This window comes from Haemaphysalis longicornis, unplaced genomic scaffold (genome assembly GCF_048455015.1).
Source record: "Haemaphysalis longicornis isolate Haplotype H1 unplaced genomic scaffold, Haemaphysalis longicornis Haplotype H1 scaffold_4, whole genome shotgun sequence".
In the NCBI taxonomy this organism is placed as follows: Eukaryota; Metazoa; Arthropoda; class Arachnida; order Ixodida; family Ixodidae; genus Haemaphysalis; species Haemaphysalis longicornis.
The window spans coordinates 88445365-88462545 of NW_027526361.1; the positions used below are offsets into that span (position 1 = coordinate 88445365).

Genomic DNA, 17181 nt, shown 5'->3' on the forward strand with positions numbered 1-17181 from the left:
CCACGCCATCTAGTAAACAATCCAAGCGCATCTTTTCATCATATACAAGTACCGCCATCTAGTAAACAATCCAATAACTAAACTAGAGGTAGCCATGCCATCTAGTAAACAATCCAAGAACTAAACTAGAGGTGGCTACATACATACGTCGAGGATGGACAGACCCACGCCTTAAGGAGCTTCGCCCATAAAAACAGCCAGCATGGTTGGCACCCAACCAGAATTTTTGGACACAGCAGATATTCACAACCGGTGTTTTGTTTCGCCTATCGAACTTAAGCAGCGTACTAATTTTTGTGCGTTTTTAGAATATAGCTTTTTAGGCTATCGCAACCCAAATATTTTTGTCCGTCCGTCTGTCTGTCTGTTTGCCGGTCGGTCGATCAGTCGGCCTGTCACATGGTTCTATCACTTGCAGCCGGCCCCTACCAGGAAAGGACGCCCCGCACGAGCTCCTGCAATATGCCCTACCACTACTTCTTTCTTATGGAAATATAACTGACATTTATAAGTTTGGGTAACAACATAAAACTACTTTCCAAGCTTCTAACTCCAACCTCGGAGCACACCGTTTGAATCTAGGAGTAGTACATTGAAGACACACTAAATATAAAATTCCAACCATAACTAAATTCAAATTTTATTAATTTGCACTTTATCACGTTGAATTTACACACATTTAACCTAGGTACGACGAACTTCTACTAACTTCTATGAACTACGAACTTCTATTTAGTTATAGTCACACGATCAACCCAAAAATAACTATAACCCGCATAATAGCATCCTCGCAACCACGCGCACGTAATCACACAAACACGCTATTAGAAGCGTGTTTTCACCATAAATATAGTGTTGAAAACTTCACCAAAAACCTGTGGCAGGTGTGGAGCTTACCATGCCCGCTAAACCAGTAGAATGATGCCAATAGACCCATTGCAATCATCATAGGAGGGTGGAGAAAGGAATATAATAGCGGAAAAGAAGAAAAATAACTACCTGGAATTCCGCAATGGCGCTACTACATGCAACAATAAAAAGCCTTTGTCAGGTCAATGCAATTCATAAATACACATAAACTGATCCCTAAATACAGCATTGTGAAACAGCTAAGTAAAAAAACAGCTATATATTTCGGTGGTGGGTTAGTTGAGGGCTCTTTTAATGTACGTCCTTAGGTATTGATAAGGCTGGTCTTCAAGTGCTCAGAGGACAAAATTATCAGATGCGCACCGTACGACTCCACTGGCCCGAGTTATACTTTCCCTGCTTTTCTGAGTACTCTTTCCTAATTTGCAGGGCGGGCGACAGAAGCTCCAACAACGAACATCAAGAAGCCAGTGCACCACCATACCGGCCACACTTTTCTGGACACGTGATAGCGGCTGAGGTAAGAGCAGGCGCTCACGTGTGTGGCGATGCATTCGTCCACCTCTTTCCGTAACCTTTCTTGGACATCACGGTGAAGTGCCAGGAGGTAGAGCGTGTAGGAGACGGCGGTAGAAATCGTGTTTTGTCCAGCGATGAAGAACAGTACGCACTGCGCCATGGCTTCGTCTTCGTTGAGAGCTGTGTGAAGTACAGTGAACGCGATCGCTTACCATCTTAAGCTTGGGGCGGATAACTACTTGCGAGTTAGTTATATCTGGCCACGGTTGCTTTTTCGCTTTGATTATGCGCTGCTGCGCCAGAGATGCTCGTTAGGGCGGACGACACAATAAGTAAAAATAACAAAGCGAGGATGCAGTAGCGGACGTAAGCACGCGTTACTTGAACGTTTTTCTTTGCGGCCATCTTACGCTGTTGTTCTTCAAATTGAAGAGCAACAACTAGATCAAATAGAACCAGACGTTTGCACAACGCTGAAATCTTGTACCTGCGCTAGACCATGTCTAGACTGAATGATTAAACTAACATGGAAGTCCAGAACGCAACGCGGGAATTTTTGTGGCCGTATTTTGTACTGCTTCGTATCACACCTTGTATATTTTAATTACAACTCTCATGTCTACTGAACGACTCTTTTTATTCGTAGAGTCTATTCCTACACGTTGCAATCAGCTGCATGAAACATAACGTCTACTCCGACACACACGGAAGCTGTGTATCTCGCTATCACAAGTATACTAACCATTTGAAGGGAAACAGTGGCGCCCAAAGTGTTCAAAAACTTTCTGGAGCTTCTCTTTACTTCAGTTTGCAAAGCAGGAAGAACAAACCAAACCTCACTCACCATTTTATCCAAGGCTACACCCCTCAGTCTCATACTAAAACACTTCTCTGTGTACTCGAAAGCGCTCGTGCTCGCACCACAAACTCATCTCTTCATCGCCACAAATCGTCTCCTACAAAGAAACCGTCGCCTGGGCTCGTACCACAGAAAATCTCGCATAAGGTGGCAAAGCGCACACTTGCCACCGTGATACCTAAAACCACATCATCAGTTCATCCTAAGTAGCCGCACGACGTCTCACGAACTTGGTTAAACTGATGAACTAATGCATAAGATCTGAGATCTTTTCAGAACACACCGTCGTAGTGTATGGTTGTGTAGGACGCGCTGGACGCACGGGTACGCCAAAACAGCCCAAAATGCGTCGTCCACAAGATATCACAAGACATGTCATTCTTTCAATACTTCGCGTTTAGAGTACTTGGTCGCTTCTGCTCGCACGTACAGCCACCATAATAATGAAAGAACTGTAACGCGTGTGGGACGTCATTCTGAACAAAACATTCTGTGATGAGTAAATGTCATCAATTTTAGTTGAAGCGCCAACGGAGCAAGACTATTTCTTATACGCAATGAACTTTAATTCAAAAAGGCACTGTGCGGTAAAATTCAGTCATTCATATTTAGGCATGCCATTCCTTAAATATCAATCCGCATATTTATTGCCCGTTCGGGGAAAATATCAAAGAGGAACACAAAACTAGCTTGCAGTAAAACAAAACAGCCGTACTTTTGTTTGAAGAGAAGGAGGTGTCCGGCTTCAGGTCCTCGCCGAGGTTGAACAGCTGGTTGTCTCGTTCAGAGCTGTTTTCGGCTGCTGCTGACAGCTTTCCTTCCTGAGCGTCCATCATCAGCTGCAGGAAGTCTTCATGGCGCTACAAACGAAGATGATTTGTCAGGCAGATACCAAGCAAAGAGAATCTTGAAGATTAACTCGTTGAAGCTCCGCTAAACAGCGAAAAAAAACGGGACGAAAGACAACGCATACCCGTTGACACCGGTCGGCGCCTACTTCCACCTGTTCACCTTGGAAGCGTACAAGCACTTTTAAATCCAAAACCTGAACCACAGAACGCGCAGAAATCACTAGGCTGGTTGTCTAAGACATGCTAAGCATTGTGTATCAAGACTCATATGTGCAAGAAGAACGATTTCACCGCAATTTTTAGCTGCTTCGCGGTGCATCACGCCACTGGGAGATGTAGGGCGTCCACTCGCGCAAGCGCAGTCATCGGAGGTGCCATCGTCGGCACAACGCCAGATCTTTCTCTTTTGGTCTGTCCTATAAAACAGCAACCAGGCCGCGCTGGGCGCTGGCGTCATATGGGGCGCTTTTCCAGAAGGGCCGAGATAGCTCACTCCGGAGTTTCCAGCTTCTCGAGTTAACAAAGTAGTGCTGGTAAGGCATCTAATAAACCTCGAGAGACAAAGGCGCAATCGCGCGGAGCACGCTTGGCGTTATCAGCGCGCCCAGGTGAGGCCGCTCATCTTGAAAAGCACGGCTTGCGCGAACATCAACGTGCAGCGCCATCGGGAATCGAGTGCAATATGCACTCTGTTGCGTAAAGTAGATAACCACGCTATTTGTTTTACAACACCGGCCTCACCCGAGCCTTCTTTCAAAGCTCCGCCCTCAAAAAGCGGCGTGGAGCAGCTTCGATTTTGTAGTTGTTCTGTTCATTCGCTGAATTTTGTTTGCTGTGGAGTTTGAGGGTGGCTCCAGTGCAGCTCAGCGCAAGTCCAAACCAAATAGGCGAAGGAGTTCACTATAGCGAAAAGAACGCTCCCTTCTGCCGACACTGTCAAACGTGGCCGGCTTTGTTTATGTGCGGACGGCGGGCGTAGTACCAGAAATAGCCCCAGTTGAGCATGTCATCAGTGTGCTTGAGCATTGATGAGTGCGTTTTAGACGTTGAAGTCGTCTCATCTCCCGTCTATTGCGATTTTATTGTGAATGAAGATGGCTGCCATGGGAAAATATTGTCGTCTTGGGGTTTCTATCGTTCGGACTAGAGCGAACTCTTCGTTAAGACCGAACAGTTCAGTGACTGTGGCAGCAATTAACTGACGGTGGCCGGGGGACTACTTTCGTTAATTTTTTGCTACCAAGCAGTGGTACTGGAGCGTGAATGCAAGCGACTTTGTGGCTGCGGCGCTATCCCATCGGCGAAGTGGACACCATGGTTGGGCGGAGCTTCGGTCGCTACGCCGCGTCCACGAATGAGCTGGGGGTGTGGGACTGACACGAGAACACGGAGGAAACTTGGCGTTGATATTGCACGGCCGTGTTGAACTCGCGAGGGTCGCCATGGGCGCTGCGACTTGGTTCATTGTTCACAGTTGCCGTAACAGGCATATATCTATACAGACAGATAATTTTGTTTAGCGGAGGAGGAATGTAATGATGACAGCGGCAATGACCCCCGTCTTGGCGATGACCCCCCTCCCTTCTCGTGGCCTTGCTGGGTCTCCCCATCCGGTGGCGGAATGTTGGGGCGGCCTCCGCCGACGCCAGCGAGTCGCAACCCTTTGTTGGGCCTCACCGGCGGCTTTTGTGCGGCGTCGGGGGAGGCTTTCCTTTCAACTTGACCTTCGGGGACGGCCAGGGGGGGAGCGGAGGTCAAAACCCTTATTGGCATGTGCGCTGCTGTGGGGAGGCGGCATTGCTCGCGCCCTGCTCGCGCATGCTACGACAAGTTTGTTCGGAGCTGCGGCCCAGAGTGGTCGCACCAAGACTTGCTCCCGTGGCGGTTTCTGGGCGCCAGAGCCCCACGAATTTCTCGCCAACCGTGCGGCGGTTCGGCACCTTTTTTGGCCTCCGGGCCCCCATCAGGGATCGCGCCGCGATACCCCCTTTTGTGCGCTGCGGCGCCTTTTAATTTTAATCCAGTTTTCCTTTTCTTATGTTATGCTTCATCGTCTGCTCTGTAAATAAGTGTAAATAGACTTTTTCTTCATCATATACCTCCTGCGTCAGCGTCATCGGCTACTTTCACCCATCCACGGCGACACCAACCACCTTCTTCAACGAACCAAACTTTACTAGGAATTTCGAGCTTGTTTTCGTTCCTCAAAAGTACTGTGTATCTGCTGTGCAGTCAACTGGCAATCGATCCTCTTTGCGACGATTTTGAGGGAACTTTCGCTCTATGAACGGTGAGGAGCAAGTCGGCTGCGGTTTTACGCGACGGGCGCCTACCACAGAAGCGTCGGTAGCGGCCGCCACCAGTCTACAGTCTGCGGGTATTGGGGCAATAAGATTTCTCCAGACATGTTTTTCGCCTTTGTTTAGGTGGTTCACCGGACGTGATTTCCGTGGGTTCTACCATGCGTCTATCTGTCTGCAGCCGCAACCTATGCTTCAGTTATCGTCTGCTCACAAACCTGCTTCGAACGAGGCGTTGCATGGCCGTACGACCCATTTGTCATCAGCGAGGCAGACAGTTTCGCTTGAGGCGTTGTCTGTGACTTCATTCTTGCGAAAACTTTACTGGAAAGATAGTATATAATGAACAAGATATCTATTACCCAAGACGATATCTACGCATTTCAACGGATTTTGTCCAGCGTCTTGGAGCAGAATATGCAAAGCTTGTGAATGGGGAGAGTTGAAACCGAAAGTAACCGCCTGACGCCAGATGGAGGGTGTGCGAGAGCATAAAAAGGAGAACTAAAAGAAGGGACTGAGGGGATTGGACTTAATAGAAAAAGAACCAACGATTGTAGAGAGCTTTTTCGAACGAAAGCTATGAAGAGCAAAATGAAATAAAGGAAACAAATTTTAAAAGCTGTGGTTGTTCCTATTCCTTTCTTTGTAGCACGTGCCCAATTGGGTGACTTGCCCGCTATTGGGAGCTTTGAGGAGCCAATGGGCACGGTTTTTGAGAATTTGCAAAAATGGGAATTGCAAAAGTAAAAGTTGTAGAATTATGCATGCCATGTGACACGTGAACGTAATGGCAAATGAGAAGGACAGGTGCACACCAGCTGCCCAGAACCCCGATTATAGGCAGGCTGTGGTGTGTGCCAGTCTCCTTTCTGACGTGGCTCACTACGCAATGAAAGACAAGAAACTGTCGCGAACACGGCATGGTAGAAAGGAAGCCGGTCGAAATAATTCATGCCAAACGACAAAGAAATGAAAACGAGGAAAACTACGCAAGTACACTGTATCAGTTGTTAATAAGTATCGCAAGTACAATGAATAAGTAATAAGCATTGCCAAACTATCGCTTTCAAATCAAGCTACCAAAGTTAAGTGCCCCAAGAAAGTTTTGTCTCAAAAACCTGATGGATGGTTTCCATAGCGTAACACCGAGCAGCAATTATTTTGAATATGGTGGGTTTCCATCATCCAGTTTCTTTTTTTTTGCCATATGAACGCCCGAAATAAAAAAATAAATGAACTGTGTAGGCAAATACAAATTAATAAAATGAGAGTGCGATAAACTAAACTAGTCCAATTTGCCAGTCCTCAGTAGCCACCAGTGCAATTGTGGAGCGAGAGAACGCACTAAAAATGCGTCACGCCCCAGTCGCACTTACGTGGAGTGCGCTGCCCTAGTCCCCCCTATGATCAGCAAATAGCAGAGCATCGCATTTTTAAAGTTCTTGAACTCCGCCTCAAAAAAAATTCCTCGCATTTCCCCGAGGGGAAGAATGTGAAAGTGCGAATGCACCAGTTGAATTTGCGCGGTTCGGTAACGTTCGCGAAAGAGAGATCACACACACACACACACACACACACAACTACAAAGAAAGAAAGATGCATTTATTCACAGACACCTATTTGTGTTGTCGTTGTACTTGATTGCTAGAGCGGATCTCAGCTTTGAAATTTCGTGTCAGTACTCCTTTAAGCGGGTGCATTAGCCCTTCTCACGCCCTATTCCTGGCCAATCCCCCACGTGGGTATGTGCCATGTCAGCGGCCAGGCAGCGCGCGCCCATCTCCCCCCCCCCCCCGTTGCCAAGGAAGACGAGGAGATTCCTGGCCAATCCCCCACGTGGGTATGTGATGCGGACATCGCCGGTGGACGCAGGTTCAGGGTCGCTTAAGAAGTGCATTGCACTTAATATTGTCATCACGTTACGTGGGCGTCGCCAGAGCTCCTATCTGCTTAGTTCCAGTCAATCTCGGGCCTTCTGGAATAGCAACCTGGGCGCGTTCAATCACCGGAACGAAGTATGTTACACCACTAGAGCCTAGAACATGAACCAGCCTGTACTTAACGTTTTTGCAGTGTTTTGTGCCGCTTGCTCCAGCCCGACGTGTTCTTTGGGGATATTTTGTTTATGTTCTGCTATTATTTTGGCGTCTTCCCAGCAGAATTTTTTATCGCGGCATTTGTCGTGCATGCGTGAAAGACCAGCGCGACATTAAGTGGTTTTTTAATAGTGGAGCTGTTTAAACTTGAGCTCAGGCCATGCGTAACATTAACAGGACACTCCTCTCGGCGAAGCGGAGAAGAAGGGGAAAACACTGGGCGAAGTGGAATGGAAAGGCGCGAGGAGGCAAGGGGCTCCCAAGCAGGTGTCAGGAGGGCGCGCCACAAGAAAAAGAAACGCTTCACGCGGTCGGAATCAAACATGCGTCTCGTGCGTTTTGAAACCGGCGTCTAGCCGACTGCGCTATCATTGCATTCGGGGCGCTCACAATTTCCTTTAGGTTCGTAGCTCGGGCGGTGGAATCCGAATTTAGCTGAGTTAAGTGGAACTTGGATTGAGACGTTGGCGGTTTGGATTTCGCACTTTAGGCGGATGGAATGGGGACTTTGATTTAACTCAGTTTGCATGAAGACGGCTTTGCTTTTCAAGCATCTTTCTCTTAAGAAAGGGGAAAACCTAAGAAAAGCAAAGTTAAACTAGTAAACACCATTACCTCCGCTGTTTCGCCGGTCTTCCCATCTCGATTTCGAAGGCGGCCGAATTCGTTTTTGAAGGACGCTGTTATGTGTGTCATGTTTGTTTAAGCTTTAATGTCCTGCCTTAGATACAGCTTATATTTGCTTTGCGCAAAGCAATCTTAAAATTCGTTAGCTGCGCCACGAGTTTTAACGATTTGAAGTTGCAAAGATTGCTTTGAAAGCACTGTAGTATAGGTTACAATGCGTAACTATAAACAGGAGACACCAACCTTATACCTAACAGGCGTTACCTCGTTTGAGAATATGCAGTGCAAAGCGGGCATTTGTTCGCAGAAAGGCACAAGGGTTTTAGTTCTTGCCTATAAACACTTTCGGTTCACGTTATTTCTATTGGTAGTAACACTCTTGCAAAGGGTCTAACAACGGGCTGAAAGAAAAGGCGGCGCGATACCAGGAAATCAATGCAAGAAACCCAAAAGGTTCCATAAGACTATGCTTGGCACATAAAAGTCTAAACAGACTAGGGACACAATAAACACGGGCCTCAGAAATAAAACAAAAATATTGGCCGCGTATCTGCCCACTTAGCGGCAAATGTCGTCGAAAGACGATAGTCTTCTACCGCCCGCCTCACGCCACGTAACTGCCTGTCTTCTCTGCCCCGCTCACGTCTCGCTCTTCCTATAATAAACGCGTTGAGGGTTTGCTAAATCAATCCAATTTTCCCGCGTTACACGGCTGGTGTTCCAAGTGCTGGGACCTTTATTTATTGTTTCCCTTGGCCCTCAACCCACTCCCCTTGGCTTGTGCGCAAACCATTTTTGCAGTTTGTGGCTAAAATATTGTTTTCAATGCATTTTTTCTTTATTGATATGGCGAAAATTGTACCCACTTCTACTTTTAACTAAAAGAACATGCGTATACCAGATATGTATTGATGTTTTGCCTCAGTTCTCCTTAATATTTTTGTTTCTGCTTAAGAATGTCGAAAAGTATAAATTACGCTTCCAGATTCAGTTATTCGGGAAGGTTTTGTCTTATAAACTCCTCGTTCAAAAAAGAGACAGACAGGCGGACGGACTGACGGACAGACTGACAGGCAGACAGACAGACAGACGGACGGAACGAGGGAAGGACGGACGGACAGACAGACAGACAGACAGACAGACGGAAGGACATACATACATACATACATACATACATACATACATACATACATACATACATACATACATACATACATACATACATACATACATACACACACACAGACACACAGACAGACAGGCAGACAGACAGACGGATGGACGGACGGACGGACAGAAGGACGGACGGACCAACTTTTTTGCGTTTTAGTAGTCCAAAAAAGACTATCGTCTTTAAAAAGGAAAGCACGCCTTAAGGCTGCATTGCGCGTGCCGCGTAGCAAGTCGGTGCGCGACTCGCTTCCCTGCCGGCGCTGCTACAGCCTATGTTCAGTAGCACCGAACGCACGAGAACAAACATTTACACACTAATATTTTGGCATTCATGCATCATGCCAAGTGCCTAGGTCCTCTCACCTAGGGTGCCTAGGTGCCTGGTGCGCTTTCCCGTTTTCCAGCTGTGCTTCAATGTCATGAATTGAGTCGAACCAGAATTCTGTAAAATCGAATCGTTACTCACAAAATTGGTATCTTGCCTGCTTTTGATAATATTCTGGCAGAGCTGCTTGAAATACAGGAAAATTTCAGTCTTGAATGGGCCAAGCCTCAGCAACTTCGCTATGGCAGGAAACATGACTGAAAAAAAAAGCAATAGAAAAAGTTAACCCTTTGTATTTGAGCGTTTACTCGCTGTGCTCGAACGAAAATGAACTATTTGTTTTAGTTTGTGTTCGTTACAGCACCTGACAATCACAGAAAACGCCGATGCAAATGAAATTACCGATTATACGAGTTTGAAGACTGAAAGCCATGTGCGTGTTCATTAAAGGGTCCCTGCAACACTTTTGATAACTGCTTTCACTCTCTCCTTCCCGTCTGGAACCACTGCGAAAGCTATACTTACCGCCAGCACGGAGCGGCACTGCGTGATTGGCTCGTCGGACCAGATACGCATTCCATTTGTGGTTTGTTTTTGTGGCTTTTTTTAGTTTGTATCGAAAAGCGTTCACTGCTACAACTGAAGGAAAACCAGCTAACAGCCACTACATGGCCTTAGTGACGTAATTCGAGCCGTCGAAGAACGTCAAGACCGGGAAAGACAGAAGAATCTTTTGAGCGAGTTTACGAGTCATCTGATGGGCATTGAGCAGGAATTTTTGGAGGAAGTACTTTGCGACCCCCTAATCTAAGTACTGGCTGTGTTGGGCAGACTTGGCAGTAATGAAATTACAGTAATTTAATTACAGTAATTTAAATACTTTTTGCTGTAATGAGTAATGTAATGAGTTTCTTTTGAGTGTTGGAAATTTAGTTATGCAATAAATTACTTCAGGCCAGTAATTTAATGAAAATTACACATTACTTTCCCAATTACTTTTTACTACAATATAGCCTGTCCGCTTCTCTTACGGAACAAAAAGGTGACCAAGAAAAGTTCACCAAATAGAGTGCTCTACGAACGCGAAGGAAACAACGCTTCGATGGAAGCTCTGCCTTCTTTCTAGTGCCTCTTCGTTCCATTTTCATGCGTTCCTGGAATGCCGCGGCGACAGTCAGTCGGGTTAAGCAAACACGTGCAGATTGTATTTTTAAGGCTTCGTTACACTGGTCACTGGTGTAAGCCCACTTCTGGGATGGGGCGTTTTTTTTTCATGAGTGTAAATAAAGTGTATATGTTGAGTTGGTAGTGTATGACTGATGAATTTTTGTGAAAGTAATTTCAAAGTAATTTCATTACTGTTGAAAAGCAATAGTAATGTAATGTCATTTCTTTCGGCAACCTGTAATTTATAACGTAATTTAATTACATCTTAGACAATTTTATGTAAGTAATGAGTAATGTAATTTAATTACTTTGGAAAAGTAATTTTGCCATCTCTGGTGTTGAGTGACCACGTTCTGCAACCATTTAGGATTTCAAAAAAGTTTTAAAAAAGTTGCTGGGTAAATGCCAGATATGCAGGATTGAGTAGAAAGGCAAAGACATTCCTAGGCTGCGCATTTGAAATCATTGCCTCTACATAATATTCATGTACTGAGTCGAAAACTCTGCTGAAAAGCAGAGGTGATTTCCCAATGACATTAAAACAAATAAATTCTTTACGATGAAATAATCAGTATGAAACAAGCATTTTTCTCTGGGCCTTACACACTGCAAAAGTAGAATATAAATAAAAGCACACATATGTATCATTGTGCTGCAAGTATTTTGTTTCTCGCAAATTTACCCAATCATCCTTAGATGGTTTGGACAGCATGACGATCGAGCGCTGAGCTGTCTTAATCCGCAGTTTTTTCACGGGTGAAAACGACAAAGCCTTTGTCGCAATCTTTAATACGGAATACTCTTTTGAAATACAATATCTTCTAATGGCAGAAGATTATGAAAAATAAATTACTCCTTTCCCCTTTCATTATTTATCATCAACGCTGGAATTCGCCAAAACAAGTTTACTTTAGGCCCACGAAGTTCGTGAGACCTGTATTTGTTAGTTATAGGCCACTGTTAAGTCATAACAGCATCGTTCGAACCACGGGGTTCATGCACAAAAAACAGGGCGCAAGGTTTATATCTGTGTGATAATACCTGCATCCGTACGTGGAAACTTGTATATTTCTTTCCTGTGTTTTAAAATGCGAACATAAATTACTGTTGTGTTCATTAGGAAAGCCGTCTAGAGCATAAGGTGCAAAAACGAGCAGACTCAATCGGAATACCAGCCCGCGCGGAAATCGGTATAATTGTGCGTGCAGACAACATTCTTTCTTGACAATGCTCCTTGTGGGTATGTGTCTTGGGATGGTTTGGGGTAGTTTTCTTTTTCGCACAAGGTGACGTAGGGGTGGTTAATTTTCCTGTATGGAAGCTTGTTTATCGTTTGTTACTTCTGGATGCTAACATTTAATTTCGATGGCTGTATTCATACCTCGGCGTAATTGGAGGTCACTCCCTCACTCTCAATCAAAAAAAGTTCTCCTAACGCACTCATACTCCCACTCCCCCGCCCTCACGCTCACTCCTCGCTCACTCCTCGCCCTCACGCTCACCACTCGTACTCACTCGCCCTCACCACTCCCACTCACTTGCCGCCACGCTCACCCCTAGCCGTCACCACTCGCATGCACTCGCGCCCGTGCTCACCATTCGTCTTCACCCCTCGCATGTGAGTGTGCGCAGAAGACCCTCCATGAGTCATGAAACGGTACAATATCAGTGCATTACGGCATCAGAAGTCTATCCAAATCATATTCCTAAATCAAAATGCCACCGGTGAGTTAATGGCGCCCACCGCCGTATTCCCGCAAATTGCGCGAGTGCACTCGCGAGGGGTGAGCGAGGTTAAGCACTCGCGAGGGCTCGGCGAGGGTCCCAGCGAGTGGGTCTCGCGAATGGTGAGTGGGGCTTGCGGCGAGTGGCGCTCGCACTCACTCGCATTCGCCGGTCCAAAACGATGGCGAGGGTCACTCATCACTCACTCGTGAGTAGTGAGTGGGGTGTGTGTGAGTGCACTCATGAGTAAGCCTGCCGGCAAATGGCTGTATTGCAAGCTCGTTTCGGACATTTTCTCTCGGACATTTCCTGTATCATCAATGTCCTCTTACGTGCCCCAGAGCCTTTGTGATTTTAATAATTGATTATTCCACAGTTTTTTCTCTGTGAAGACATGTCTCACCCTTTACACATTTCTGGTGCTCTGCGCGAGTATATTTGTGGCGCCCGTCTTTCTACGTTTTTTTCTTCTTTCAACTAGTCGATATGGCCTACCATTCCTGTATGGGGCCGATTCCAGAAGGTCATTAAAAATATTCTGATGTGGTTGGCGCAAGAAGTTAGAACCGTTTGTTTAATCGCGCGGCGGTACGCCGCCAGTTTAAATTTCGATGCAGAATCGCGGTCATTTTGTAGCATTGTCTCTAAATTAGGGCTTGCATTCACTACCCGGGCGAATCAGTGTTTTGTATACGGGGGGCAGGTGTCTTTCTCTGGGACATTTGAGAAATAACTCTCAAAAGGCACGTGGATATTACAACCGTGGGACTTTTACCGTACCGGATTTCTGGATAACAGCCATGAGAGAGAATTGTTTTAGCGGCTACTATTCTATTCTGCGAAATATATATTCAACCTTGTTTTATGGAAATAGTACTCGCTGTACGTCCATGAACGGTTCTTTTTTTAGTGTTGGTGTGCATTAGGCCAAATTTACATATGATGTAGGTGTCCTTTCTTCAGTTGCTTAACAGTCCTTCCAAGCATTAACCACGAAACGTAGTTTGGGGTGCTTCTGTGTGCTTTTAAACCTATTGAAGAAAAACCGAACTCTTCAGGCCGAGTTTTCAAGATTCCCGCCTCAGTGCACGCGGGTCCCGCGCTTGATCTCTGTTACCGAAAGTGTTTCGCGTTTGAAACCTATGGCCAAAAATCCTCACTCGCACGCACACTGGCCCAGAATTCTGCACATGAGTTTCGTACTGATAATTTTCTACCATGCCTAAAACACGCTTCACTGTACTTACTGCACACAAACAATCGCGGAGTCATGCGCCCAGAGAAGACATGCCTCGACTTCGTGACGAACTCATTGGTCTGTTCTGAGTGAGAATCAAGCCTCGTGGCAAAAGCGCAACGTGCAATCACGTCGAGGGCGTAGTTCCCGAAGAATCTGCAGCAGCAAAATGACAAAATTGCATACTAAGCAGGTCGTATAGTGCTGGTGCCTAAAGGATTCCGGGTCCGCTAGTTTTAGCCAAATTTGCCAGATGTGTACAGCAGGCAAAAATAAAACGAAATGTTCTTTCAATTTCAAACTGCTTTAATGAGCCTAAAAACTAATCGGAATCTTGTTGGGGGTCTTCCCGGTCAAATGTATGCAGCTTAGGGTATTTCAAAGTTTTTATTTCGAGCCGTTTGTAGGTTTACAATAGTTTGGCAGCAAAAAAGGAAAAGCATTGCGGCCTTCAGTCGTCAACAAGAGACAGCCAGCTTTGCCCTGGATTCGTAACGGTCAGTCTACCGTGTATCACGGAGTGGGGAAAAGAAGTGGTGAGCATGCGTCCTTAGAACATTTTGGACCAATCTTCCCTCCAAAATACACGAATAGGAGGTGGTTTTCAAGGTAAAAATTCCCTTATCAAGTTTTCGTTATTAATAAAATCCCGAGACACAAGTCGCGATTATATTTTGTGGATTACCGATTCACTGAAGGTTTGCAAACAAAAGTATGATCACTCAGCGACAGATATTTTTTTTAGAAGGAAAGTTGCAACGCGCAGAAATATGCCAACCAGAGTCCACCTAAACACCGCAAAACTATAAACGTCCCCCCTCTTCGAATGCAGGAAACCGAGCATAGAAAACATCTTCTGCAAAAGAACTAAAGCAGCCCTTATAACCAACCATTTTTTGTAAATAATAAACACACACACCCGGTAGTTTTTTATGCCGGAAGTGTGAAAACCAGAATATACGTTATTGCTTTATCATTCTTCTGCAGAAGGCCTAAGAAAATATTTACTCTTTGACGGCGATGTCTTCCTCCTTTGCAGCCACTTTTTTCAGGTGCTTCGCTGTTACCACGGCGCAGTCTTCAATCAGATAATTCATCTGCGAGATTTAAATCACTTGTTAGAAAAGCAATGACGCTGCTGTGCCCAAGCATCGCCAGCACTTACGGAAACAGAAGCTCCGCTATCCGCAGGCTGCACCTAACGTACGTCAGTGACGATTTCACTTTGTATTGTGGCAAACAACACACATATAAGCGTTTCTATGCGCATTCTGCTGCATGGAGCAGCACGTCGCATAAACACAAGTGGCCATGCATGAACGCCGTATTTGCATGAAGAGGATCCCCGGTTAAATTAAACGCTTGTCCCATAGGTTCAAAGGGGAAATGGCTGAACCTCAGCGGCTAAACGCAGCCGCAAGAAGTAGAGTAGGTAGGTTTCTTTTTCACAAGACAGCCCTACAAGTGCTGCCAAGCACGGGGGTACTATATCGTCCGAGTATAGGAATCCTCGTCCGAGCACTTCGACCCAGCCATCGATACTTACGCGCACGTTCCTCTTACGGCACAGGCGTGAACACGCGGAGGAAGCGTTGCCATAACATCGTTTGTGAGTGAATTGCCGGATGAAGACAGCCGCAAATTTCTGCTGATATGAATGTTTTAGGCTTCACGCTTTCTACATTCGAGACTATAATTTCTGGCCACCTACAAGCACCGTTATCATCGCTCGGCCGACTAGCGTTTGACCAGGGCGCCATACTAGGCGTCACAGGACGCTCGTCTTATGGTCAGTGGAGCTACATGCTCCATGGAGGTCCCCTTGGCACGCTTACTACGAATGTTTTGGTAGGCACGTTCAGACCGGGCTCGGTATTCAGAAACTACTTCAGGATCGGTAGGCTCGCGTTGTTATTTACGGCGCTTCAGTTGCGTCCAAATCCGCAGTTCTGGCCCACCATCCCGCTGCAAGATCTGAAGGGCCGGCTCTCATCTTCTAGCGCCCATCCTGTGTAAGTGCTGTTTATTGTGTCCCTGTCTGTTCACGCTTTTACCATGTCGAAGTTGGTACATCCGCGACGCGTATCTTCATCGTGAGGAAATGCTCACTCTAAAAGCATCGCGCCTGCTCTAGCTATGGTCATAAATGCATGTTTGAACACTCATGTGCACACGGGCGCCAAATACTAATGCAAACTCAGTACTTGACTATGTCGGTTAACAATACGGCGTCTATGGCACACAAAATATGGCCGGCGAATGGCACAAACCAGAGTTGCTTGATATAAGAGTTGCGAAACTACCCATAGGCACCTACACCAAAAAGTGGCCCTACGATTGGTGCAGTTTTCGGCTTTTCCCTACAGTGGCGCCATCTGCTGATGGTAAAATAAACCATACAACGTGCTTCACCGCTCGACGACCTAGACGAAAAATGGTATTTGAATGCTTACGTAAATTTGTTGTGCCCCACATAAAAATGTTTAGCAAAATTCATTAAACTTGTTTTAGAGATTGCTCAAAAGAATCCAATAAACATTTTTTCAACATGTTATATAATATTTATATTGAGTTTCCATTACAAATTGGCCACCGCGCTTTAATTAAAAGTCTATAGAGCCAAGTCAATAAACCTTATCGCTTTTGAATGTAGTTTCTTATGAGTTTTTACCGGGTTTTTGTAAAAACATTTCAATAAGCTTTTTATGCTCTTCTTACAGAGTATAGTCGCAACAGCCTGTTGCGTGTGAGTCAGGTTTGAATATAGTTACTGGCGGAGTTTCGCAACCACCTACATCGAAGAGCTCTGGGCACAAACTGGCCGAAGCGTAGTGCACAAAATATGGCCGACCGATCGAGGGCTTGGTGTTGTTTTCCACTTTCAGGGATTTTAGAGAGGCGTCTTTTCCGGGTATTTCCTGTTCGGGAATGGGCACATAACCCAGGGGCGCCCCTTTAGGCGTGCACTGAAATGGGCCATGCAGACAAAACACAAGTTTGGTTCATTCGAAAGATTGCCTCATTAGAATCATACTGACACCACTTTTACGCACACTTCGCTCAAATTAGCCATAAAATTAGGAAAAAAGTGAACGGCCATGCGATTCACTAGTTCATTCCTCGCAATAGAACCTATGATGTCATGTGGCCAGCTGCGCTATTGGCTGAGGCCGGCAAAGCCAAGAGGAAATTAGGCAGGGCTTATGAGCTTTCCGAAGGAGCTATTTGCGCTTAAATGTAATGCATCTTAATCTTACAGCAGTAATGGTGGGATAAACAATTAAAGTTACGAAAATACACGTAAACATAGAAGTACCGACGCGCACTGCTGTTGGTACTGGGCGCACTATACAGGGTGTTGCAACGATAACTGGAACACTTTAAAAATTTTTCCTGAGCGATCCGCCGCTCTGTTCGCGTTCAAACTTC

The 17181-nt window shown here is 45.8% G+C and overlaps 1 protein-coding gene across 2 annotated transcripts in view; it reads right to left on the reverse strand.

The window, feature by feature from the left end:
* LOC144178994 (cytochrome P450 3A41-like) overlaps positions 1–17181 on the reverse strand; it is a 34733-nt gene that overhangs the window by 5529 nt on the left and 12023 nt on the right. For both annotated transcript variants that reach the window (XM_077707155.1, XM_077707154.1), the window contains exons 6-10: positions 14761–14849; positions 13763–13908; positions 9765–9880; positions 2964–3108; positions 1409–1569 (exon numbers count right to left, since the gene is read on the reverse strand). In XM_077707155.1, coding sequence (XP_077563281.1) covers positions 1409–1569; positions 2964–3108; positions 9765–9880; positions 13763–13908; positions 14761–14849 — 657 coding nt within the window. The remainder of the gene's footprint in view (positions 1–1408; positions 1570–2963; positions 3109–9764; positions 9881–13762; positions 13909–14760; positions 14850–17181) is intronic.